A 24,789-nucleotide genomic window follows, 5' to 3' on the forward strand; every position below is an offset into this window, starting at 1 on the left:
AATAGCAGCAATAGTCTGCACCAACTACAAGGAAAGAGAAGTCTCAGCAAAGTGAAAAATGCCTGGAAAAGAAGTATTTTGCATGTGTTTAAAATCTGACATTCATCTAATTTTCACAATATTCTTCAACTTAAATGGTGTCAGCACCCACAACTGCAAACCAAATTGTTTCCCTGACAAAAAAAGAGAAGCATCACAACTTCATAAATATGATACTAGTTTGTGAAATACCTTGAAATGCAATTTAAGGAGTGTGAAAATAGACAACATGAGATTTCTTAACGCCAACAGCTGTGTTAGAAACCGTATAACCAGAAGTCTGTTCCCTAACATTCAGACCTACGACTCTACCAGCAACAACTGCTTCTCCTTTTATGATATTTCAGATCTCCTCCCAATTACACTGGGAGTCAAGTGTCACTTTAGTTATCCAGAGTTAGGTGTTAGTATCCTCTGTTCTCAACATCTGAATCTAAGGTACAGAGAGAGTTACTAAACCATTCTGGAAACAAACTGTAACAGAACAAAACTGTTGGTAACCAAGTAGACACAAACAACCAAATTTCTCCTTTCCATCTTACACTGATGTTTATATTCTGCTTTGTTTACATAATAAGCACATCTTCGTCCTGCAGACAACTCTGTGTGTTGGGAACAAGTTGCAATGTGGCCCTCTGGACACAAGTGTTCAGAGAGTTCTGGGGTCTCTACCTTTTGGGGAAATGATAGATAAAAGTCTTTGCATCAGCCTGTTCAGAGGCAGAAACCTAATACATCACCTAATTCTAAATTTCCACCTACTCCAGAGATACAGGGGGCAGGAGTTCTAGCTCTGTGACATTAAACATCATTACACTGGAAAAGACCATCCCTGATTTTTCACATCACCAGTTCCTGGCAACGGTATTGTCTGTGTCCAGCTGTCTGGATTATACTAACAGTGGGGAAACAACTGACAATGACTTAGTACCATGTGAGCCAGACTGGGAGCACTGGGCTGTTTGCTAGAAGTGCACATCAGACTGTGGCTGGATGTTCTTGGGCACCTGAGACCCTGGCACACTTGACCTCGTCAAGATGGGATAGATCCCATTTTGGGAAGAGTTGCCACTCAGGTTGTTTTCCTTTATGTGTTCCATCCCACAACCTTCTGCTGCTTCTTTCTCCAGCTGGTCTAGGCTCTGGGGAAGCAGCTCTTCCGTACTGGGTTCTTCCTCCTGTGAAGCAGAAGGAAGAGTGACCTGCAATGTTAGCAATCTACCAAGAAGTCTAGCAACACGCCAGGAGAGAGACAAGGTGTGCATGATACTTAAATATCTTCCCACATTCTTCCAGAAATTAGTACAAGCCTGCCTGCCTATTTAATATCCAATATACTGTTTGCTGCAATACACTGATGAATGCAAATTCAAGCATTAGACAAATGAGTAGACATTCATCCTTCTTCAACCTCTACAAAAATATTCACAGAACTTCAGTGGCAAAGAAAATTGCAAACAAACACTCAAATATGCTTTCAGACATGTTCAGATGAGAAGTAGGACCTCCCAAAACACTCTTTCAGATGGAAAGGGATCACAAGACTACTCTGTAAAAGAGAGGGTTCTTTCTGACTCAGCTAGGTCATTTTGTGCTCTTTGGTTATTCTTATTATCGGAGCCATAAAAACATGAGGTAATGACGTTGTTCCCACATGCCTTGCTGCCTTTGTCTTTAAAGCTGAAGACCCAAAATGTGCTGGTTGAATGGATATAGGCCGTCTTTGGCAAAAGTCACTTTTCTGCAATGAGATGCTATGGGCATACCGCTTACAATCTTCCACCTTCACCTGTGTAATAGATAATCCACAGGCAAGATGTTGTTAAGATCACAGTCCACAACACTGTCATGAGCTACTCTTGCTGGGGAGGACAGTATGATATTTTTTTTGTGTGTCTGAGGTTAAGGAGGTAGAAAGCAACTGAAGACAAGTGAATTTCATCCACTGTCACATGAATGAGCTTGACCTTAAATAAGCTAGAAGCTGTGTTTAAAGGTACCATGGTTAACTGGGGGGACATGAAAGCAAGAGGCTTTGTGTCACTTTGCCTGAACAGGAAAGGCTTGATTGTACAAAATGCTGACCCTGCCCAACCCTTTTTTTCTTATGTCAATAGGGATTGGAAAAGCAAAGATCATACCAGGCCCCTCCACACAGCAGGGCTGGTCACCCACCCTGAAGCTGGTTCAAATGCATGATGGAGGGCTACCAACCTTGCTAACATTAGCCAGTGGTTTGCCCAACAGGTCCTTCCTCTTCAGCTTGTTTCTTTCCAGCACATCTAGCTTACTCACCACTGCATCAATCTTGGAGCCAATGCTGTTTATGGACTGTTCCAGCTGCAGCACACGTTGCAGGAGGCTGGGGAAGACATGGAGAGCATTTGCAAAGTTTTTCTTGTAATGAACAGTAGGATTTGCAGCAAACATCTTATGGACAGTGGGCCAGACCTCAAATAGGAGTGAATGCTCCATATCAGATAATTGATTCATACCCACTGAAGACATAACTCCCTGATACACTCTGTTTTCAACTGTAATCAGTGTTCCTGCTTAGGATGGATCTCAAGCAGTTTGGATCACAGTTCAGCCACAATATAATCCCATTCTTAAATATTGCATCTGCTCTTCCTTTGATATGACCCTATGTGATTGCTCAGTGTTTCTCAGTAGCAGAATCAGGAACTCCTGATTCTCTCTGCTGTATTTATCCCATGCTCCTCCTGTGGAAGAAACAGCCAAGTATTATTCTCAGACCTGGAGGGTGAAGGACAACTAGGCTATAAATCAAGGATAGTTATTCCCACAGGACCTTCTGTAGAGGTATCAACTTCCCCTGGCTCAGTTATCCAGGCTACCTTCTGACCTGAAACATTACAACATATTGTCTGTGGCCAGCTGACAGCTGCAGAGGTTATTCAATAAGCAGAAAGCAAAATTTCTTAACTCAATCTTTTACAGGAACAAGCAAACTACATTACAAGAACTGTCCCAGTTCTCTCCTGACCTGTTCATTCACATGTGTGCAAGATAAAAAATGACAAGATTTTACTGAAATTGCTCAGCACCAGTGTAAACAGTTACATCAGGGAAAGAAACATCAGGGAATCAGACCCCTTATTTGCAGGGGGATTAAACTACTGCCAGCACAAACATACACTTGGAACTCTTCTTTGGAGACCCAGATGGCCTTATTGGCATGGTCACTCCTTGCTTCCATGTAGGTCAGTTTCTCATCCAGGTTGTTGTCACCATAGGATTTCCCCAAATTTTCAATCTCTGTATTCAGAGAAACCTAGAAGATAGATAAAGAAACTCCTGCGAAGCTGAATACTAACTTTGTATCTGCTTCACTGTGAGTAACACATTGTGTCACAAGCAGTGGTATACTCAGCTGCTATCCAGGCCGACTTGGAGCTGTATTCGAGTTGTCTGCTTAGTTTATACCACAAGCCCAAAGATTCCTGAGGTCACTTTGGAGTGATGTCTACTAAAGAAAGGGTTTATTTCCTTGCCCTTTTTTTACCGTTTTTGCCTCTAGATCATGCTTCATCTGCTGTTGCTCCTCTTCATCAAGGATGCGATTGCCATCTTTGTCAAACCTGGAGAAAGCTGCTGTGATCTCATGGTCTGCATGGCCCAGTCTGCAGAAGAGTAGAAAGAGAAAGCTCAAAGCACTGAATTACACTGTTAAGCTTTAACAGTGTGGGAGCATCCCTTTTGAAATCACTGTATTGTTTCCGCCTTCCAGTGACAAACACAAACATCCCAAATGGGAAAGAGATAGTAACACAAACCTATTTAGAACAGGAGATTAAACATGTGAGGAAGTATAACCTTTATAACCTTTTTTTTTTTTTTTTTTTCCCTTTTGAGTCTTACATCACCCAGATCTGAGTTAACTGCTCTCCTAGTCTTGAAAACCAGAGAATTTAAATTACCTGTATTACCAAAAGAAAGGGCTAAGCAGGCATCCCCCAAGGTACCTCACTTACTCCTTCAAGCTGTTCTTGAAGTCTTCAAAATTCAGCTCTTTTGTTCCATTCTGCAGTGCTTTCTGCACATCAGAAATCTGCTCCTTCTTCAGCTTCAGCCTCATGAGCGTCCGGTTGTAGCTCTGTTACCAAAGATGCAAACAGACATGGAATCATGCAGGCAGAATGGTGAAAAATAGGGCAGAGCAGACAATACAATATGGGTGAGCAGATGCTAAATAATACAGGGAGATTTTAAGATTTTTCAGAGGCAAAAATACATCACTGCTGAATGAGCCTCATCTCTAAACTAGGATCACACCTTCAAAGCAACATCAACATGATAGTCAGGGTCTCCATGACAAAGTTTGCTCTCTGCTTTTCCCCAGCTGACACTCCATTTGTCTCATCTTCCAGTCATCAACTGTTTAAGATAATGTCTCAAATACTATTCTTTGAAAAATATTGGTCCCACAGCACAAAGAGTTGTGACCTTTCAGGACCCTTTCTGAATTTGTCAATGTGAAATCCAGTTGTAACTCACTAGATTTGTACCACTGTAACATGCTCAGCTTAGCAAAATAGGACCTGCCAATTTATTGATCAAAGTACACTCTATCAAGGACTGAAAAAGCTTTCTCTAGAGACTTTCCTGGGAAGAAAAGTATCTCAGAAACACTACCAGCATGATCAGGTGACAGGATACCCCCAATCCTTGCTTTCTCATCTTCCCATTGTCAAAGGATCTGGGACCTTCATTTATCCCAGAAAGGAACTGCAACTCCTGTGTGCACCAAGAAGGTGGATCTGGAGTTGGCAACCACAGTTTCTCTCTAGTAAATTCCATGTAGGTCAGGGACTTCCAGAAAATGCTTCAGGATTTAACTAGAAAGTAGCACAGCTTTCACTATTCATCACCTGCTTCAAGATGTCTGAGAGCTGCAGCTCATCTTTCTGGCTTGAAAGCTCTTCTTTGACTTCTGAGTAGGTGTCATTGATGATGGCCAGAAACATGTTCTAGAAAAAGTGGAAGAGAATTGAATAAGCATGAGGCATCTTGCCTGCTCCAACATCTGAAGCATCAAGTGACAGGCACAAATATTCAGGGCTTAGTTAAACAAGGATCTGTTTCCACATGGGGTACCCCTTGGGCAAATTAAAGCAGGTGAAGGGAAGTCCCACTTCAGCAACACAGTACTTTCTCACTCTGGAGAAGGCCCTTGCAGTTGAAGGAATGGCTGAAGGTACATTTGTTTCCAGCTCAAATACCATATTTGGTAGCCTGTCCTGAAAGATCTTAGGTTACATTTGGATTCCTATCACTGGGTGTTTAACCTGATCATTATGAGCACCCCTCTGTATCCATTACCTAGGAAGCCAGAGACTTTGCTTTGCCCCATGATCAGAAGCCCCATGCTTTGCTCACTTCCCGCTATAGAGCAGCTGGACCGATCCCCTTGAATTCAGCTACCACATCAGTGGTATTCCGAGTCAGTTTTAGTCTTCATCTTAAAGGATGTGAGTACGGCTCTTAATCTCTCTGATCATCAGATCCCCAATTGCAATGACATGATCTTTGTCTACTTTCGTCTACTTGCACTGCAAAACTATTGTAGCAGAAACTTCCTTTCTCTTCAAGCATTTGCACTGCGCCTAACTCAGGGATTATCAGGAGGGGTATCTCAAACTGCTGTCAGTAAAGGGGCAAGGAATGCTTTCTTGCTTACCAGGAGCACAAAAAAAACAAAAAACACATAGGTGACAAAGTAAATAGGACCAAGGACCCTGTTGGCATTGTCAATGGAATTGTAGTCAAAATCACCGAGAATGATCCGAAACTGGGTGAAACTAGGGGAGAGAAAGAGCACAAGGTCACACAAAGGCATATGCATTTATCCTACATCATCAGACAGTCCCGAGGTGAACCCTCAACCTTCCTGCGGCTCAGATGGTCACAGGCCCAAGCCAGAGCAGGGCCTAAGTGACTCTGACTGGTGAATTAAATGTACCCATACTATCTCAGCAGTGAAACAAGCTGATCTGGTTAGAGCAAGAGCTGGCTGGAAAGTAAAACATGGTTTCCACACAAATTTCTGGTTGTCCAAAGTGAGTTTTGGTCTAAACAGGAGCTAAAAAACAGAAAAAAAAAAAAAAAAAAAAAAACAAAACACAAAAACAACCTGAAATTTCCCTTAGAAAAGAAAGAATTTAACTCACTGAAGCCTTCTCTTGCAAGAGAGTTCATGAGACTGTGAAGAGGACATTAATACTGGACAGTGCTCTTAAACTTTTGCAATTAACAGCCCCTATAATGAAGCAAGTTTAAGTCTATGATCAGAAGCTTGCTTATCTCAGTTCTCCTGTAGAGCCCTTAAAGACAGAACTTGGATGCCAGAGGTCTGTGGAACACAGGGTGAAAACTGTTGCTATAGCAGATACCTCCCTCAACATCACGCATTGCCTGAGTGGGCCCACAGATGGAAGGACTGTCTGAGACTGTGTATCTTAACTCACTTCCCCAACACCCCCTTCTGTGAGTGTTCATCCACCCACCGGTCATCCCCCATCTCGGGTATCTTGGTACAATTTCTATGGGACTTCTCTTGAAACTGATCAGTGAAATGATCCTTGTAAAAAGATATCCTCCAATTAAAAAAATGAAAGGAAAAAGAAAAGAAAGGAAAAAAAAGAAGAAAAAGACAGACGGAAAGTCACAGACTGTGAAGTCATGTGCAGGGAAATGGACCCCAAGAGCCTGGAGCCTGAAAATCCTGTCTGAGAAATGCAAAACTCCATTTTGGATACCTTGCACTTGGACTATTTAGGAAGTAAGGAATGTTTCCCAGATCTAAGGAAGAGGAATATGGCATTGCTTCCTCTTCTTTGGTTTAAATTGTCTCAATTCAGTGATGCTGAAATGCCTCCTTCTAGTAAGAAATTTTTTTTTTTTTTTTTTGCTTTGAAAAGGTCTTCTTCATATTATTTATACTATTATACAGCATATTTTAGAAAACATCATGATGAATTTGTATTAAAATTAATATAAGGCTTCCAACTTTCAGAAACAAAGTAGAGCTGCTATCCTATCAAAATTAGATATGTTTATTACAAAATATAAAAATTAAGCTTCTGACTTTTTCACTTCAGTGTTTAAAACTGTCATCTTGATAAGATAAATGCATTACTTCCACTTTTCTCTGTGAAAACCGTGTATCAACCAAGAGTATTCCTTCCAAATCTTTGTTTGAATTAAATTACACTATCTGATGAAAACCAGAAAAGTTTTCATGCATCTGTTGTGCAGACACAATGTGATCAGCAACTGTATTTGGAAGCCAGAGAATTTTAAAACTCTGGAGCTTCTATCTGGGCCTCTTTGTTATTAAAAAAAAAAACCAATACACTAAGCCTACCTCAAAATACTTGTTTTGAGCTATTTGGTTCTTACCACCAGAATTAGAGTTTATCTTAACTAGGCCTAAAGTCATCTGCTGGTGGATAAAACCACAAATTTGCCAAGAGTTCAGTGCCAGTCAGACAGCATCATTCTACTGCTTTTACAGACCCACAGCACGTGAGAAGGTGACAAAAGGTCCTGCAGAACAGAAACTAAATTATCAGCTGAGCTATGATGCTTTTCTGCAGAAAGACATTAAACCACTCTGCATGCTGAGTACCCTTGGTGTGCCTAACAACTCCACACCAAGGGAAAGCAGTCTAGGCTTCAACAAACTGAAACTTCTCACTACATGCTCCCATGGAAAGGCTGGGATTTCCATTGAATTGTAGAGCTGCAAGGAGGCTCAAAGTCTGGTAGGATCAGCTACTCACATCCCTACTGATAAACACTAGGCAACCAGAAGTCTGTCTGTAACCATCAGTTTTCTCACTGCTTTCTTTTGTCCATGAAGCTGTCACAGCTGGAGGACTGTGAGCAACTTGTTAACTGTTGTGGCTTCATTATGATGAGATACAACAGGTGCCTGACTGACATTCAGATTTGCAATAGGGAGAAGTTGGAAAGTAATTAAAATTCTTTTGACAAAATGATGGAAATATGGTTCTGACTTACACACTTACATGCATTTAACAAAGGTACTGAAGCTTTCCACTTGTGTTCCAAAAAGAAGGTAACCCAGCTGGGCATAGGCAAAGAATACAATGAAGAACATAATGGCAAAGCCCAGGATGTCCTTGGCACAGCGTGCCAGTGTGGACGAGAGCTGGGTCATTGTTTTGTTAAAGCTAATATACTTGAATATCTGCAAGAAGAAAGAACAGGGACAAAGTTAGGCCAAGCCATCAGTTAGGTCAGTCTCTCTCATATGTGCACATGTTTACTAAGACAAGAGGTTCACTGTTGTACAAAGTACTGAGAAGACACCCAGGCTTGGGGAATGGTGACTTAGTGTTCATTCAGGATATTTGTCCCAGATGTGCCACCATCTTCCCGTGGGATCATAAATATATGATAGTTCCCTGTGTCAAAGAAGAATATAAAGAGGGACTGCTATTAGGGCAAATGTCTTGAGGATAACGAGGAGCCCCAAGTACAGGGTGGCTTTCCACCATTCCAAGATGCTTTGGTTGAAATGCAAATTCCATGCCAACAGATGAGTCATTTCCTGTTGTTGGGTGGCCATCATGAAAGGAAAACATGGTTTCCCAGATCATCCTTCAAAATAAAGTAGTACAGGATGGACAAAGTTACATTGTACTCAGCATTTTCTAAAACAACTTTTAGACCACAACGTCTGACCTCATCTCCCTGTCTGCTGTCTCCAAATAAATGGCCTTAGAATGCAGGGTGAAAAGTTGTCTGGATTTACTGTAAAACAGAGCATATGACTTTGAGGAAAATCCTCTGTTATATAGCTGTTACCCTCATTCACTCAGAGGGATGGAAGAGACAACCCCCAAGCTAGCTAGAGAAATAGGTCTGAGACTGGAGGCCTGATACCTGCCAGACCCCTTACAATACCTTGATCCAGGCAAAGAATAAATTGACTGCATTCATATTGTTGTACTGTGTCTGCCAGAATGCCAGGAACTCAAAGTCTGCGTAGGCGTTGGGATGTTTCAGCAACTCTCCCAACAGTCTGTTCACCTCAATAGTGCGAAAGATGTGAAACCCGATAGCAACAATGGAGAGCTGCAAAGAGAAGGAGTCTGGAGTGACCACTGTACCTATGCTTTCCACAGAAATTAAAGTGTCACAGAAATCCTTGGTATCACTCTTCACAACTGTGGTCTACTGGTGGGGGGGTTGGAAATAAGGTCTTAATATGCTGAATGATGCCTTGACTTCATAGCCTTTCGGGCATCTGTAAGGAAAGAATTTTCTCCTAACAGCCTACAGAAGAGCATATGTTCATTTACTCTGCTAGTTCATCTTGCTATTAGAGCAAAACATGGGCCAGTTCTTGCCTTATCTAGTCCAGTTTCCCCATTCCTTCAATTATTTTGGCTCTGTCACTGCTCTCCCCCAAAAAGTATACAAGGATCCTCACCAGAATGACAACCACATCCAGGATGTTCCAGATGCTGGTGAAGTACTGAAGCTTGTGGATACGCAGCTCCAAAATCTCCTCCACCATATAGTAGAAGATGAAGACACAGAATACAATTTCACAGGCAACAATGAAGAAGTCCCATGCACTGACATATCGTATAAGCTTGACTGTCCGGATTTGCCAGGAGGAAATGGCACCACCAGTGGCTGGAAATTCAACCACTAACCTTGAAGGGAATAAGAAAACTCTGATAATTACAAACAGGGGGATGGAAGCTCTTAGATAATTTTGAGAGGCATCAAACCTGATCATGAGCTATACACCAAACCAGGAGTGGAAGAACTGTGTGTGTGTGTGTTTATGCAGCCTTATCTCTGCTGTTTCACTGCATATGATAGGAATGGGTGAAAGGTGAAGTGTGACTGTTTATGTCAGGAAGACCAAGTCTTCATACTAATCCATACAATATCTACTGACACCACTCAGTCCTACCCTTGTGGTGAGCCATAAGAAAATATTTGCATTTTAAGAAACTGTGGCACTGGGGAAGAAGCAAGTGACAGAATAATTTTCAGTGGGACTCAGCTTACCTCAGAACACAGAACAGATTGATATTTGCATTATACACAGAGAAATCAATGAAGACAACTCGTGTCCCCCGGTCGAGCCACAACTTCTCCTTCAAGACTTGCAGGGCTTCAGCACTCTCTTCTCTGGTCAACTTGAGGTCTATGTAGTATCCTCCCCCACTGTAACTGGTTAGTCTTCCCCAGTGAGATGAACCACCCAGCTCCTCCTCAGAATGGTACCTCCACCTGCAACAGACAAGCCATAAACAAAGGCATCACCACCCCAAGCTTGAATATGACCTTGTAGCCAGGGGAAACTAGACCATATCTTCAAGGGACATAGAAGTTTTTAATTAAAGAGTTGATATTTAATTCCTATTCCAGATCTGAGCCTACATTAGTTCTTCATTATTGTTAGATTTCTGATCTAGTGATTCCCAGCAGTGACACAACATGTCTTGCAATACTATGGAGGGAAAATTATGCAGGCTTGTTGGCTATGTCACAGTCTTGTTTGCATGGAGGTTACTCCAGGATCTGCTGTATCACTTTATGCCACTTTGCACATAACCTTCTGCTTAAAACACACTTGCACTCATATTTCCTTATGAACAATGGATTCTCAATCACAGACCAAGACTCATGCAGCAAGAAAAGTGTTATTAAACTGTAGCTACCTCACATTTCTATAGAATAATAGGTTTTCAAGATGAAAGAGATGCACTCCCTTCTCTCTGGCTCCTGAAATCCAGGAGGGAAGCAAAGAGCATCATCCATTCAAGAGATCTGGTCCCATAGGCCTCTATTTATCCTTATCCTCTTAAAAACAGGCAACAATTTCTACCTAATTTTCCACTGGATTTTTTGTGGCTTTCCCAACAGGTCCCACTCTGCCTCTCATTCTGTTGTGCTGTTCTGCAAACACACACTTGCCCTTATTGACAGAAAAAAAGGATTTGTTAACTCTGATTGCAAGAGGAATTCAGCTTTATATGAGAAACTCACCCCCTGGCATCCTGCAGCTCAGCATATCTTATTTTAACTAGAAGAGACTAATCTGAGTTTTCTAATCCTGAACAGCAAAAGATGTACTTACGCTGTTCCATTAACGAGCCCAAAGGAGACCCTTTCCTCCTTGTCTTCTGAGTATACATCATAGCAGCCTGAGATTTCCTCCTTGAAGTCATCATGGACCACACAGGAATTGTTCTTCACCTTCAGTTGTCTCATGCGCGGGACACCCAGCAGCAGGTTCTCATAATAGATGTACGACTGGGTGCTGTGTGCTGCCAGGGACTCATTGTTATACCACTTTGTCCAGTAAAGATTATCCAGAAGTGGGCCTTGTGCATACTTCAAGAGAGGGAGAGAAGAACAACTTCTTCACAGTCCACACATCAGAGGAATTTTCTTTGCCTGGGATTGAGATAGTAAGACCTGACCCACCCCTTTCTACTCCCCAAGATGAAAAGTAGTAGAAGCTTGTGTTGGATATATGCTAAGGAGGAAAAAGACCAGGGCTGGTGGTAGAGGAGAGATGCTAGGCAGCAGGGTTGTTGACGACTCCTCAAAGGCCTGTAATATGGTTGCTGCACCTTGATGGGCTAATGAAGACACAAGAGCCCTACAAGTCTCTTTGTCCCTTCCACTTCTGTCAGCACAAGTCTGAAGGAATTGCCTTGGCACAAGGTCTGAATTATGAAAAGGGCATGTGCCAATGCCCTGGAAACAATGGGGGAAAAACAATAGTGCCATAGTGTACTTTTTTAATATGTCAGAAAAAGAGAAATCTAACTGATAAACAATTCCTGGCTGACTGACAGAGATATGTGGTTGCAATATCTCAACAGCATTCACTGTGGCTCATATTATTCCTTCACCGGTTCTTTGATAGAAATGTGTTAGACCCCAGACATCTTTTCCCCTCTTTATTCTCTTTGGTAAAAGCCAGTGAAAATCTCAATCCAGCTTCTTCATAAAGAACCTAAAGATCAGACCAGCCCAGGCATGAATTACAGGCAGGTTACGTATGCTGTTCTTACAACTGTTCATGAAAATGGGCATAAGCCTACTACTAAGACACCAGCATGAAGACATTGGACTATAGGATTCAAAAACATTTCTACTAAAAGGAAACCTGGAGCAAATCACTTGGCCTCTCCAGGCTGGTACTCCCTATCTGTGCAATGAGTATCATATCACAACAATTTATTTTTGTTATGTCCTGCCTGTTTAACTAGTAAGTTACTGAGGAATGGACTCTTCTGGACACACACAACACAGCCTAGCCAGTATTATGGCCACAGTGCTCAGAGGGATAAATCATGATTTAAATCAGTGGATATTTTACATGTAAATATATTGTAACTATTGCTAGTAGATGGCAAAAGCGTGTGGCAGCAAAACGTCTTGCTGAAATCAGTAGGTAGCACATTCAGAGGGAACTGAATATCCCAGTCTAGCTGAGATTTCCAGGGTTCTCCATGCCAGGCCAGATTTGTACTTACCACCCAGAAGTCAGCCATGCTGCCAATGGTCTGGAAGGAGACACGGCCATCTGAAGAGGTCTGCAGGAAGAGCTCAGACATCACTTTAGTGTAGTAATAGGCATTGGAACTGGTCATTCCATATGTCACTAAGAGAAGAGACAAGAGGAAGGTACTTCCTTATACCTGAATATTGAAGCCTGATATATTTGTATATTCACTTTCTGTGTAGCTAATACTATCACAGATAAGCTGATCAAGGTACAAGAGAAGAAATCTTGGAAACTCTAATCATATTACTTTCTGCTTTCTTAGGGATTTACAAACTTATCTGTTGCATGTTTCAGAATTTAAACTGTTAGTCTGAGAGACTATAAGAGTTTAGAAGCCAGAGAAGATCATTGGATGATGCAACTGAAGATCCTGGGAAACAATCTTTGTCCTCAGACAAAATTTCTGAGGAAACTTTCCTTTCTGAGAACAAAGTCCATGATCTGCATTTTAAAGTTCTGATGAAAAATCATGAAGGTATAGAGACCACCCCATTTTCCCAAGTGGAAAGCTCCCGGTAAGTTCTCATCTACCAAGAAACCTCAAACAGGAGCAAGCTCTAACTTCCACAAACATGTTATTTCACCTCTCCAGTGCTCCTTCCTGCAGAAAAACATCCATCACGGTGATCACTAAGAACATGTCCTACTATTGAAAGGGCATCATGAAAATAAAGCATCTGACATTCAAGACCTGCCCCCCTCTACATTTCTGTATGAGTCAGTGTGCAACCACACATACGTCTGTGTGCATGTCTTGGTTCTTTAGAAAGAGTGACTGAAACACTGTCTCCCTAGGCCAGTGTGATAGTAACTCAGGTTGGTATTGTCTGTCTGTCTCTCCTGCCATAGGGTTCATGAAATATAACCCTCTTCACTGTCTCATGCCACAGGTGCTCATTTGTGATAATGAAAGAACCTTACCAAAAAACAAACAGCCATTGTTCTACCCACACAAAGTCCATGAGCATTCAGTACAGGGAAGCATTAAATCCACCCAAGAACAACAGGGTGAGCTGCCATCTGCTTTATCACCTCAGCCATCCCTCCAGTCTCAGAGGGGAAAATCTCTCTGAATCCTGTGTCTTTGATCCCAAGAAGTTTCTAGAATGCTCTCTGGGTCTTGAAAATTTGCTGTGAAACTAAGAAAAGACACTGAGCAGATTCTCCCAGGACTGTGGAGTCAGTGACTAGAACTGATAATGTGGATTAGAAAATACTGCTTAAATGTAACCAATATCAATTAGGTCTAGGGCAACAGTCAGTTTTTTTAATTCTGTGTGCAGCAGCTATTCTGTAGGTTAATTACATGCTTGCTGCAGTGAGTGCATGTACAATAAATTTAACACCTACGACAGAGTGAGGAATTCTAATAATAAAACTTCACATTATTTCTCTCATGTTGCACACAGAAAAGACACTTATGAGATATGACAGATACTTACATAGACAGATATCCACCAAGAACACAATATATACTAGCAGCTCTCGCAGTGTGGTCTTCACATAAAGCTCTCTGTTTTCAGCCATGTTCTCAGTCAGTGTAGTGCCCCACAGACCTGTTGGGTGTAAAGAAGAAATTGAAGACTTTTGATGGCCATTCTCAAAGGCCATGTGATGAGCTGAAGTTCTGTTCCCAAAGAACATTCTTGGGAGTTGGATTTTTGTTTATTTTCAAGGCAAAACCACTTTTCATTTCAAAACTTGTGTAAGAGCTGTAAAAATGTGTTAAATAACCCCTAAAAAGAACCATTCCAGCGTGAATAAAAGATTTGGGGCTGATCAAAACTGAAATATACTGGCTTTCTTTGCTAAATCACTCTCCAGTTTTCTGTTTGAGTTCATATGGGCTGATCTTTTCCTGTCTGTTTTTCAGCTTAGTCTTTGCAGAAATTTAGTCTTTGACACAAGTACTCTTGATACCATAAAACTTCATCTCAGTCATCCATGTACCAACAGCTGACCTTCTGATAGGACTTCCATAGCAGAGCTACATCTGATGTTAGCTTTAAAACTATTAGTCCTTTTAGTGTATATTGAACCATCAGGCCCCACATATTTGTCCCTTGCTTACCTAAAAACTCTTGCAGATTTCTTGTAGGTTATAAGACTCAATCAAATAACCCAACTCAATATTTTCAGCATAAAATTTAGAGCCAAATTATCTTCAGGATTCTATCAAATGGAGCTCTGCTGACTTCCATACAGCTATGCCAATCGCACCAGGTAGTGATCTGATTTCTTCACACAGTGAAAGCAACTCATTAAGCATCAGCAGGGTTGATCAAAAAGGAGGAAACACTTCCTTTAAAAGGAGCCTTGATATTTTGGGTTTGATGAACCGCCTGATACCATTAGTGTAATTTTTGTTCTTTTTGTAATGGCTTTCTGTTGTGATTTCTGAAATGCTCCTGAAGTTGAAAGGGATAAGAACTTCCACTTGAAAGCCTAGTGATGTAATCCATGTCAATAATACCCATAGTCTTGCTGCTTTCTGCAGCTCCAAGATTGCTCAGACCTAATGCCCATCCCCAGTAGTATGCAACAAACATCTTCCTGCAAGCTAGGATCAAAGTTGATCAAAGGCCACGCACTTAAAGTAATCTCTGGCAGAGAATGAAGCACTTTTTTCTTTGGAGCAGGCAAAACCAATATAGTGATCTGTGCATATTTATTCCTGTCCTTTTGACAGTTCTTTAGCATCTCAACAGATAGAGAACTTTTTGCACCAACAGCTAGAATAGTGACTACTGCAGCACCCACCCTTGATCCTGGATAGACAAATCGGTAGCCTGTTCTGGACATGCTAGACCAGAAATATGAATGAAAACCTGGAGGAGATCTGGATTAACTCAGTGCAGGAGATCATCATGTGATCTACAAGAATATCCGCAACGGAGAAAAACAAGGGGAAACAACCCACCCATCTGTTCATGTCACTTTTAAATGATGCCCTTCATCTCGAGATATGACTGTATCAAAATCTTTTAACAGCTTTATTTGGTTTTCATGAGACAGGGAACCCCTGCTATCGACTTGTTGGGAACAGAAGCACAGACTTTCTTTGCTTTGGGAATAGAAGTATACTCCGGAACACCTAAATTCAGGGACATTCAAATATCCTTGAAAACTTGGTTCAGAGACTTGCCCAAAATTATACCTGGAGAACCATGAGGCTGGTCCAGTATCCTTTCAGACTGCATGCAGTAATTGTAAAGCTCAATCAGTTGAGGTGTGGTTTCAGCTGTTTCTTTAGGAAACATGCCATGAAAATACACTACCTCATATATGAAGTTTGCATCTCCTTTGGCACTACCTACGCTGTTTTGGACATGACATTTGGAGTAGAAAGAGTCAAGACTAGAAGATGTCCAGGCTTCCTTATGGCACCTTGCATGACTGTCCAGCACTCACAAGGCAGAGCAAAGAAAAAAACCCCAGAATCTAGAAAACAGGAAATCAGTGCAATTTGTTTGTAATTCTTGCCTTCCTGCTAATAACAAGTCACTGGTAAGAATCAATGACAACTTCTGCATTATGTTCCAAGGCTGCTCTTAAATCACACTTGTGACCCATGTGAGTGACTAGCTCACTGTCTCACGTAAAGCTGGAGATCCTCTTCCAAAGTCAGTGGGAAGCTGGGTGTTCCTCATTGGCCCCCATGCCACCCAGATGCCTACCAAAGTCTGTCTGTAGGCTGGCCACAAAAGAGCTGAGGTGGCAGGAGGCATGCAGGAACCAGAGGACACAGAACTGCTTAAACACAGTTTAGAGAGGAACAGTCCTGAGCAGTGACAATAGGAGCAGCAGCTACTCACTGGTCATCTGGTTCAGTAGCTGGTGAGGATAAGAAAAGAACACAACAAGCCAACTATGTACCTTGTTATTGTAGCCCAAAACAGCCATGGACATATAATCCCAATTAATGTTTTTTAAGCAAAAACCCCCACAAACTGTCCTGAGTTAAACAACTTACCTTTACTACCTCCATATTCCATGTGAGACACTAAGGTGATTAAATGGAAAGGGAGAAGAACCATCAACTTTTGGAGAGGCAATGAAAAATAATGAGCACCTAGTAAAGATGCAAAAGAAGGATGGAAATTCTTCAAGGAAAAATCCCCCACCTCTGTGAGACTGATAGAGTTCTTTCTTCTGGCTGCACTGGCCTTTAGAACTCATCTTCCCAGCTCTGGTTTGTCCTACAGCCATATTTACCACCCTTGACAGTAGGACACACTGCTGTGAGTAATAGAAGGAAATGCTGTAGTGTCCTGACAGGTATTTTCATTTGCACACTCCAATTTCAGTCCTTCCATCTCACAAATAGAATTTTGATGTTAAAGTATGGATTTGTTTCACCTTTTAATTCTCAAACAATGTCTATAATAAAGGATATCAGAATAAAACAGGTAAATGATATACTGCCTCTGAGCAACCTGTAATTGTGCACCAAGCCCATCCAGCACTGTCCCTTGATCAGGAGAAACCTCCAAAGCCTCAGCTCTGGTTTCCATGTGACTTAATAGTGTTAGACTGTAACTGCAATGACAATTAAGAAAGAATTGATCATAAAGGGGTTGTGAAAATCAGGACCAGGCTATACTGTTACTCACTCACATATACTGTTAGAGAGTACAGTTCTGAGAAAGGTTCTTGCCATACAAGTCAGGAAGAAAAGATACATTGGCAAGAAAATTATTTCCACAAGAAATACAGCTTTTTGCTTTGCCTTCCCTGTTTTTACAGTATTAGGACTTTATGCCTTCTATAAGAAACTGTTCAATAAATCCTATTGCCCAGGGCTGTATGCTTACATGAGACCTAACTTGCTACCAGGTTTTTGATTGCCTCTGAATAAGTTTACATAATATTTAATTTCCCTTTGTATTTTAAACTGGAAAATAGCACCTCTTTCTTTCATCTGCCTTCAAGCAAAGGCTTGTTTAATACATTTCTGTTATCCTCTGTTTTGTAGTCCTGTCAGTGCTAGATTTTCTCTGGTGAATATTTATATCACTTAAGTTACTGTAACACAGGGACCACTACCACTCCATCTAGAAAACACACACAAAGACAGAATAGTCCCATCACCAGAGTGATGGATCCTGTGAATTCAGGATGCCTAAACTCTGTCCAGAGCTCTGCCAACAGGTTCACTGCATGACCCTGAGCACACCACAAAGTCTGTCTGTACCTCTTGCATTGCAGTAAAGGTAGTAGGACAGTCCCTGGAGCCACAGGCAGGCACACGGAATGACCTTCCAGGTCAGTCAAAGACGATATCCGGAGTAATGCTAGCCTACGTTGAGCAGGTTCCTGGGCTACACAGACACTATGGGGTTTCTACTTTCTGCATCCCCATACTCACACCCCACCCCCATACCATTGCTTTTCCCAAGGGCAAGCTAATCAAACAAATCCTTTCTAGTGAGATGTCAGAGCTTTACCTCGGATGCCTCTGAAGATGTAGAAACAGCACTTGAGGAAAGGATTTGTCTTCCCATCCACAGCTTTACCCTGCTCATCCTGGTAGGGTAGTGGATCCCCCACCTCTTCGAAGTTCTCATAGGGATTCTCCAGGATAGCCTTTGGGTTATAGATGGCTCGAATCTTCAAGGAGGTAGAGGGAGAGCCATTGTAAACAGGATTGTCCCAAGCTTTCTTCCCCACTGCCTGCAGTTCATGCTCCTCTGAGGCTCTAAAGTGACTCTCAGCTCTGTTGCTTAGGTTAGACGAGCTCATGGCTAGTCACTGCTAGCAGAACTTTTTAACTGGAATTGGGAAGATTGCCTGCCCAGGCTGGACTTGTGAGATAGCAGAGTCAGTCAATACCAAACTGCTTGTCTGCTTTCGCAGCCAGGAGAGGGCACACCAACCGCTTCCCAGAGATAGCACACATCCTCTCTTTTATACCAGCTCAGCTGGTGACAGCTATCGGGGGGTGGCACTACCCGTTGTTAGGAACCATCGTCAGCCCTATTATCCCAGCAGTCCTGGGAATACCAGCATATCCAGGTGACCTTCTCTGCTTCCCAACGGAGATAAGAGACCCAGATCCCGTCGTGGGAAGAGGAGGCTGCCAGGAGACGGCCCCTGAATTGGGGCGGGGAGGAAGGGGAGGAGGCAGCTGGGATTTAATTGGACCCTTCAGGCTGCCTGCAGCCCAGGTCAGCTCCAGGTGAAGCTCCGGTGGGGAGCAGTGCGGGCTGGAAGCTGTGGTGGGACCCTGTGCAAGAGCTGTTGGGGAGAGGGGCTGGAAGGGGGGAGCCTTTTCTCCGGGGATCAGAGAAGTTCCCGAACTGTTAGTGAAACGCCAAAGACCAGAAACACTCTCGGTGAGAGGCGGCAGTGCACACCAGCAGCCCGCCCCAGGTGGCTCTATGCACTTGGCTCAGAGGTGTTGCAATTCATGTCCCAAGCATTGCAGACACTTCAGGAAGAAGCTGGGGTTTGGCTTAAAATGTGATTGTGGTCAGCGTTCTCTACAGCATCCTCTTTGCTATCTCATTGTTAAAAGCAGGAGTAAAATAGGGGAGTGACTTCCAGTGTTCGTTTTGGAAACCAGGGGCAGGACTCTGCTACTTTTGCAGAATCTTCATAAGCCCCACAGTTTCTACTGGCCCTGAGGCACGACTGAGAGAAAACAGGATTAGATCAGGCAAACTGGAAATACTAATAGCTAGGGGTTGCCAGCATTCACACAGTGGTCAGCAGCAAGGTGTAGTCCTGAGCCCCACGGGTGCTGGAGGCCTATGGTTGTACCCCTGGAGGGGAGGATCAGGTGATGGCTTAACCCTGGAATGCCAGGCTTCTGCTTTGGTGACGAGATGACAAATGAATGTATGGCCTGATCCTGGTCCTTCCTCAGGTCTGACTACATAATTTGGAAGAGGTGCTTCTCCATGGGTACTGATGGCAACTATTTTTCTGACATCACCAAGGGAAGCAACATGACTCTTGCAGCTGTAGGACTACAGGGTTTGAAGGTACAAGCAAGAGTGTTTTCCCTGGACTATAATGTTTGTACAGGTGAATGTTGCCAGGCCAGCTGGGACATGGAGAGACATCCCCCAGATGTCCCCCACCTGATGATGGCACTGAGCAGCTGCTTGCACAAGTGAGGCAAGATCTAATTTTTCACAGAGCACGAAGAGGGCAGCAGCTGGTTGGGAGGTCACTGGAGGTCTGGGCTGGATCCTTGAACTGAATTTGATATTATTAGGGCCTGTTGTATTTTATTACTCCCTAGCACAATGAGAGCGGTGGAGTGGAGTCAATGGGGCGAATGGATGGCAAACTTTTGCAGGGCTCTCCAGCAGCTGGAACGCCGAGGGATGAAACCTTGGTGAAAGGCCACATGCCAGGGCTGGGCATCCACCCGCACCCCAGGACCATACAGCAGAGACCCTGCCCATGCCCAAGCACCATGGCTTATGGTGCAGAGCCACTGCTTTGGGGGAGCATGCAGGTTTTTTCCCAGTGCATCCCGCTGCCCGTGGCACCGCACCCCTTCCCTTCCTCCTCCATCTCATCCCATCCCTCCCTCCAGGGCCCAGGTACATGGCAGATCTGCCTTCGCGCTGGCTAGGGCACAGAGCAGGTGGTGGGAGGGGGGACTGTGTTGAAAGACTGAGTCACACACCTAGCCCAGGAGACAGGTCATGGCTGTGTCACCCGACTTGGAACAGCCTAACACAAAGCAGAACCAAGAGCACCCTAGAAGTAAGGAAACACGTGCAGGGCTTTGCAGGCAGGCTGGAGCGACTCAGGCACTTATGCAGGTCTGTAAAGGCCCTTTCCAGCCAGCAAACTTGAACTGGACTTAGTGTGCGTTTCAGTTGTGGAGGGGAGTTGAGGTGGCCTTACCCGGCTTGCAAAATGGCACAAGCACTTCTTTGCTGGGAGGCGGGACAGGCGTTTGCGTAGGAAGCTGCCTCCTTTCACACTAGATGGCGCAGGGCGCCGTGTCAGCTCACACAACCACCCCCACGACAGTATTCTGTCGAGATCCCCAGCAACTCAAAGCCTTAGAGCCACCACCGCAGCACAGAATAGAACAAATTATGAAGATCCCGGCTACTAAGTGACGCTGCTGTGACAAACAAGACAGTCTGTAAGAACAAAGAATATCCTTTATTATACTGCTGTAGCTAGGAAACAACAGACCTGTTTTGGAGTGCATAAACCCTCCCCTTCAGGTTCCTACAAATCTTCTCACTAAAAAAAAAACCCAAACCCTTGCATTTCTAAAACTCCATTTTCCCAGTTATGTCTTCTGGCCTGATAAAATACATTGCCTTTTCCCATGCCCATTGTCTTGTTGATAGTGGTAACTTGGCTCATGAACAATTATAGCACCTCTACTACAGTAACAACGTTAAACTCCATAACTCAGCAGCTGCTAGGCAGGCATCGCAATGCTGGAAGCTTTGCAGCCTTCAGAAATAGTTCTCAAATAATCCTGTGCAAAAATCTCCAGAAACAGGAGAGAATGTGATGGTGGGAAAAGGAATATACGTGCCAGGTAGATGCCCAGTGCTCAGAGCTGTTTTGGCAATCACATACTTAGTGTTCACAAACTTACACAGCATTACCCTAAGCCTGTAACCTGCCGCTTGACCTGATCCAAACCTGCCCTTTTTCCCCAGTTTGCCAAAGGATTGTGAGCAAATCTGACTGGGGCAACAGAGAATTTTTCTCTCAGTGGCACTGTAAAAAGAGCTTGGCTTACTTGTTTGTAATTATGGGGATACCCCCTCAGAGGCTCTCAGAATTGACATCACAGCACTTAAAGGGTGTTCATGCAGAAGTCGCTGCAGTTTTTCTGTGGTTTTGGTTGGGTTGTTTGCTGTGTAACCATTCCTCTATGTAGCTAATCTATGGTGCTTATAGTGCATGAATAAATCTACCTCACTTCTTCAGAGATGCCAATTTTGCTTTACAGGTGATTGAATCTGCTCTTAAAAATCCCAACCCTTTTCTGTATAGCAAAGGATAAACCAAAGTATGCATTAGGTTGCCAATATATAATCCAAATAACAATTAAAAAGTATGTATTAGCAGTAGGTTCCTTCAAATATCCACTGAGAAGCTAGTAACTGTCATGATCATTAGATTGCTATATTTGTAACTTCTAAAGGAGAAACATAAGGCACAGCTGATTTGGCCAACAATGTGTAGCGCCATCATCACATGACACATGAGGGTGGGCTGGGATAGAAGGCCCTTGTAAAGGAGTATCAGGCTGCCTGTGCAGAGCCAAAATACAAATTCTTGACAAACAATCCAAATTTTAGCAATAGCTACAAATAGTATAGAGCAGAGGAAAGAGGAGTGAATGAGTATAATAACACCATTAGATGGTTCTTCAGTGTCATGTTGTGCTGTTCTCCTAAAAGAAAAATGTCTAATGGAGTAGATCCTAGAGGAACAAAACAGTTACGCAGCAAATATGGCTCCTATTCTTTAGGTGTCAACATTAGATTCATCCACTGTAGCGGTGGATGTCAGACCCTACTATACACAGTCCATTGGGAGGGAAGTAATCACAGTACAGCACACAAAGACAACAAGATGGCAAATTTGATGTAAATTTCATTAAAAAGCATACAAGCCTGGTGGCAATCTTCCGGTTTTCCTAGGACAAGCTTCGATATCTCTATTAATTCTAACAACAATAAATGGAGAACACTTAACTGCGGAAAAAAGCGCTTTATTTTCACAATTTGCAATAGAGCAAAAAGATAATTTGGGAAATAGACAAAGTGACATGTTTAGCCAAGTCTCCCTGAAAAAGGAGAATTCATCATCCCACTATCACAGGTAATTATTCAGGACCACATTTTTCCAACTTCGTACATCATCTCTGGAATGTGCAGAGGTTCAAGATACATGTGTGCCAGTGCAGTGGGGTCTGGTAAAACTGCAGTCACGCACCACAAGCCTCTATCCGTCCAGGCAGCGCGAACTTGCCTACAGCTGCCGGCTGGAGCTTCAGCTTTAGGGTCACTTGCAGAAGCCCGCTTCGCATTAGCTCTCCACACCCATCCAATTGCACCACACAGGCAAAGTCAACTTCGCTCCCTACGCTACACCAAACTTGTACCTGTCCAAACAACAACTGTCCAACATCTACCTTCAAACCATCCACGGTTCGTCCTCTCACACTAAACTGCTTCCCTACTCGCTCTACGCCACCTCCTGGACCAGCCTTCACAAAGGAATCCGCTCGTCCTGCAAGAATGCTCCAACATCAGACAACGCCAACGTGAACACTTCCACAACAACACTCCAGCGTCAGACAGCTCCTGCATGAAAAACCTCGCTCTCTCCTTAAGAGCCCACCCTACGCTACCCGACGACCAACACACACTGGCCTCACCAAAGCCAAACACTACAACAACTAGTGCCAAGTTAAAATCGCATCTGCAGCGCAATGTCGTAGGTGTGAGCTAAGGCACAAGCGGGCTTGAAAGTTGCAGAGTGTACCCCCTATGGTGCACAATGGCATTTTCTTGGGGAATCGGTGCTCTCCCTGGACAAGTGGAGAAGCAGCAGCTGTTGAAAGGAAACGTGGCAATGGTTCTCCAGGTCTCCCAAGCTGAGGCTAACAAATTTTACCTGTGCTGTGCCCCAGGATCTGCTTGTCCACTTGCTCCTCTAACCAGTCAGGTGCTGCAGGAGAGACAGAAAGAGAGGGAGAAATCTTTAGGACAGGATTAACGACCTCAACATCCCTGTCCCCAAGCCTCCAGACATCCGAGGAGGCCTCATCAGGGTTTTCTCAATTTCCCCACTTTCCTGGCAGACGTGACTGCACAGTTTTCTGTCCTCAATATCTCCTTGACCCACCTGATATGCTTCAAGGTTCCGAACCCTGCATCCCTTCCTCGAGGTACCTCAGCAATTCCCTTAGAAACCACACCTCAGTGCCACCCCTCCCTCAACTACCTCAGCGATTCCTGACAAAGCCCCCCCCCGGTCCCATCCCCTCCCCAAGGTACCTCAGTGTTCCTGGCTGAAGCCTCTGTGCTGTCGTCCCCTCCCTGAGGTATATCAGGCGTCCTACCTGAAGCTAACTCTTCACTCACAGGTCCAGGGCCGTGCAATTCTTTCTTCCTCCCTCTTGACTCGCAGGTCCAGCGCCGTCCTCTTCTTTCTTCCTCCCTCTTGACTCGCAGGTCCATCGCCGTCTTCTTCTTTCTTCCTCACCTTTGACACTCAGGCCCAGCGCCGCCCTCTTCTTTCTTCCTCCCTCTTGACTCGCAGGTCCATCGCCGTCTTCTTCTTTCTTCCTCACCTTTGACACTCAGGCCCAGCGCCGTCCTCTTCTTTCTTCCTCCCTCTTGACTCGCAGGTCCAGCGCCGTCCTCTTCTTTCTTCCTCCCTCGTGACTCGCAGATCCAGCGCCGTCCTCTTCTTTCTTCCTCACCCTTGACTCGCAGGTCCAGCGCCGTCCTCTTCTTTCTTGCTCCCTCTTGACTCGCAGGTCCAGCGCCGTCCTCTTCTTTCTTCCTCACGCTTGACTCGCAGGTCCAGCGCCGCCCTCTTCTTTCTTCCTCCCTCTTGACTCGCAGGCCCATCGCCGTCTTCTTCTTTCTTCCCCACCTTTGACACTCAGGCCCAGCGCCGTCCTCTTCTTTCTTCCTCCCTCTTGACTCGCAGGTCCAGCGCCGTCCTCTTCTTTCTTTCTCACCCTTGACTCGCAGATCCAGCGTCGTCCTCTTCTTTCTTCCTCCCTCTTGACTCGCAGGTCCAGCGCCGTCCTCTTCTTTCTTGCTCCCTCTTGACTCGCAGGCCCAGCGCCGTCCTCTTCTTTCTTCCTCCCTCTTGACTCGCAGGTCGAGCGCCGTCCTCTTCTTTCTTCCTCCCTCTTGACTCGCAGGTCCAGCGCCGTCCTCTTCTTTCTTCCTCACCCTTGACTCGCAGGTCCAGCGCCGTCCTCTTCTTTCTTCCTCACCCTTGTCTCGCAGATCCAGCGTCGTCCTCTTCTTTCTTCCTCACCCTTGACTCACAGGTCCAGCGCCGTCCTCTTCTTTCTTCCTCCCTCTTCACTGGCAGGCCCAGCGCCGTCCTCTTCTTTCTTCCTCCCTCTCGACTCGCAGGTCCAGCACCGTCCTCTTATTTCTTCCTCACCCTTGACTCGCAGGTCCAGC

At 44.1% G+C, this 24,789-nt stretch overlaps 1 protein-coding gene across 1 annotated transcript; it reads right to left on the reverse strand.

The window, feature by feature from the left end:
- Nucleotides 1-1,004: 1,004 nt before the first annotated feature.
- Nucleotides 1,005-18,438, reverse strand: PKD2L1 (polycystin 2 like 1, transient receptor potential cation channel). Its single transcript, XM_009970320.3, has 15 exons — nucleotides 18,082-18,438; nucleotides 14,077-14,190; nucleotides 12,603-12,730; nucleotides 11,192-11,448; nucleotides 10,117-10,341; nucleotides 9,524-9,752; nucleotides 8,995-9,165; nucleotides 8,094-8,275; nucleotides 5,741-5,861; nucleotides 4,932-5,030; nucleotides 4,035-4,156; nucleotides 3,566-3,683; nucleotides 3,198-3,334; nucleotides 2,254-2,401; nucleotides 1,005-1,217 (listed from the first exon to the last, which is right to left on the reverse strand). The coding sequence occupies exons 1-15, from the start codon at nucleotides 18,374-18,376 to the stop codon at nucleotides 1,005-1,007; spliced, it is 2,559 nt and encodes an 852-aa protein (XP_009968622.2). The 5' UTR covers nucleotides 18,377-18,438.
- Between the last annotated feature and the right edge of the window lie 6,351 nt (nucleotides 18,439-24,789).

The sequence above is a fragment of the Tyto alba genome, unplaced genomic scaffold (genome assembly GCF_018691265.1).
Source record: "Tyto alba isolate M040663 unplaced genomic scaffold, T.alba_DEE_v4.0 Super-Scaffold_1, whole genome shotgun sequence".
In the NCBI taxonomy this organism is placed as follows: Eukaryota; Metazoa; Chordata; class Aves; order Strigiformes; family Tytonidae; genus Tyto; species Tyto alba.

Bases quoted from the DNA above. Each gene is read 5' to 3' on its own strand.
- PKD2L1 (XM_009970320.3), bottom strand. From the start codon at position 18,376: ATGAGCTCGTCTAACCTAAGCAACAGAGCTGAGAGTCACTTTAGAGCC. The intron at 5,031-5,740 runs GTAAGCAAGAAA...CACTTTTTCTAG, and splicing joins TTGTTTTTTTTGTGCTCCTG to AACATGTTTCTGGCCATCAT. The intron at 1,218-2,253 runs GTTGGTAGCCCT...TCTGCTTCACAG, and splicing joins CACTGGCTAATGTTAGCAAG to GAGGAAGAACCCAGTACGGA.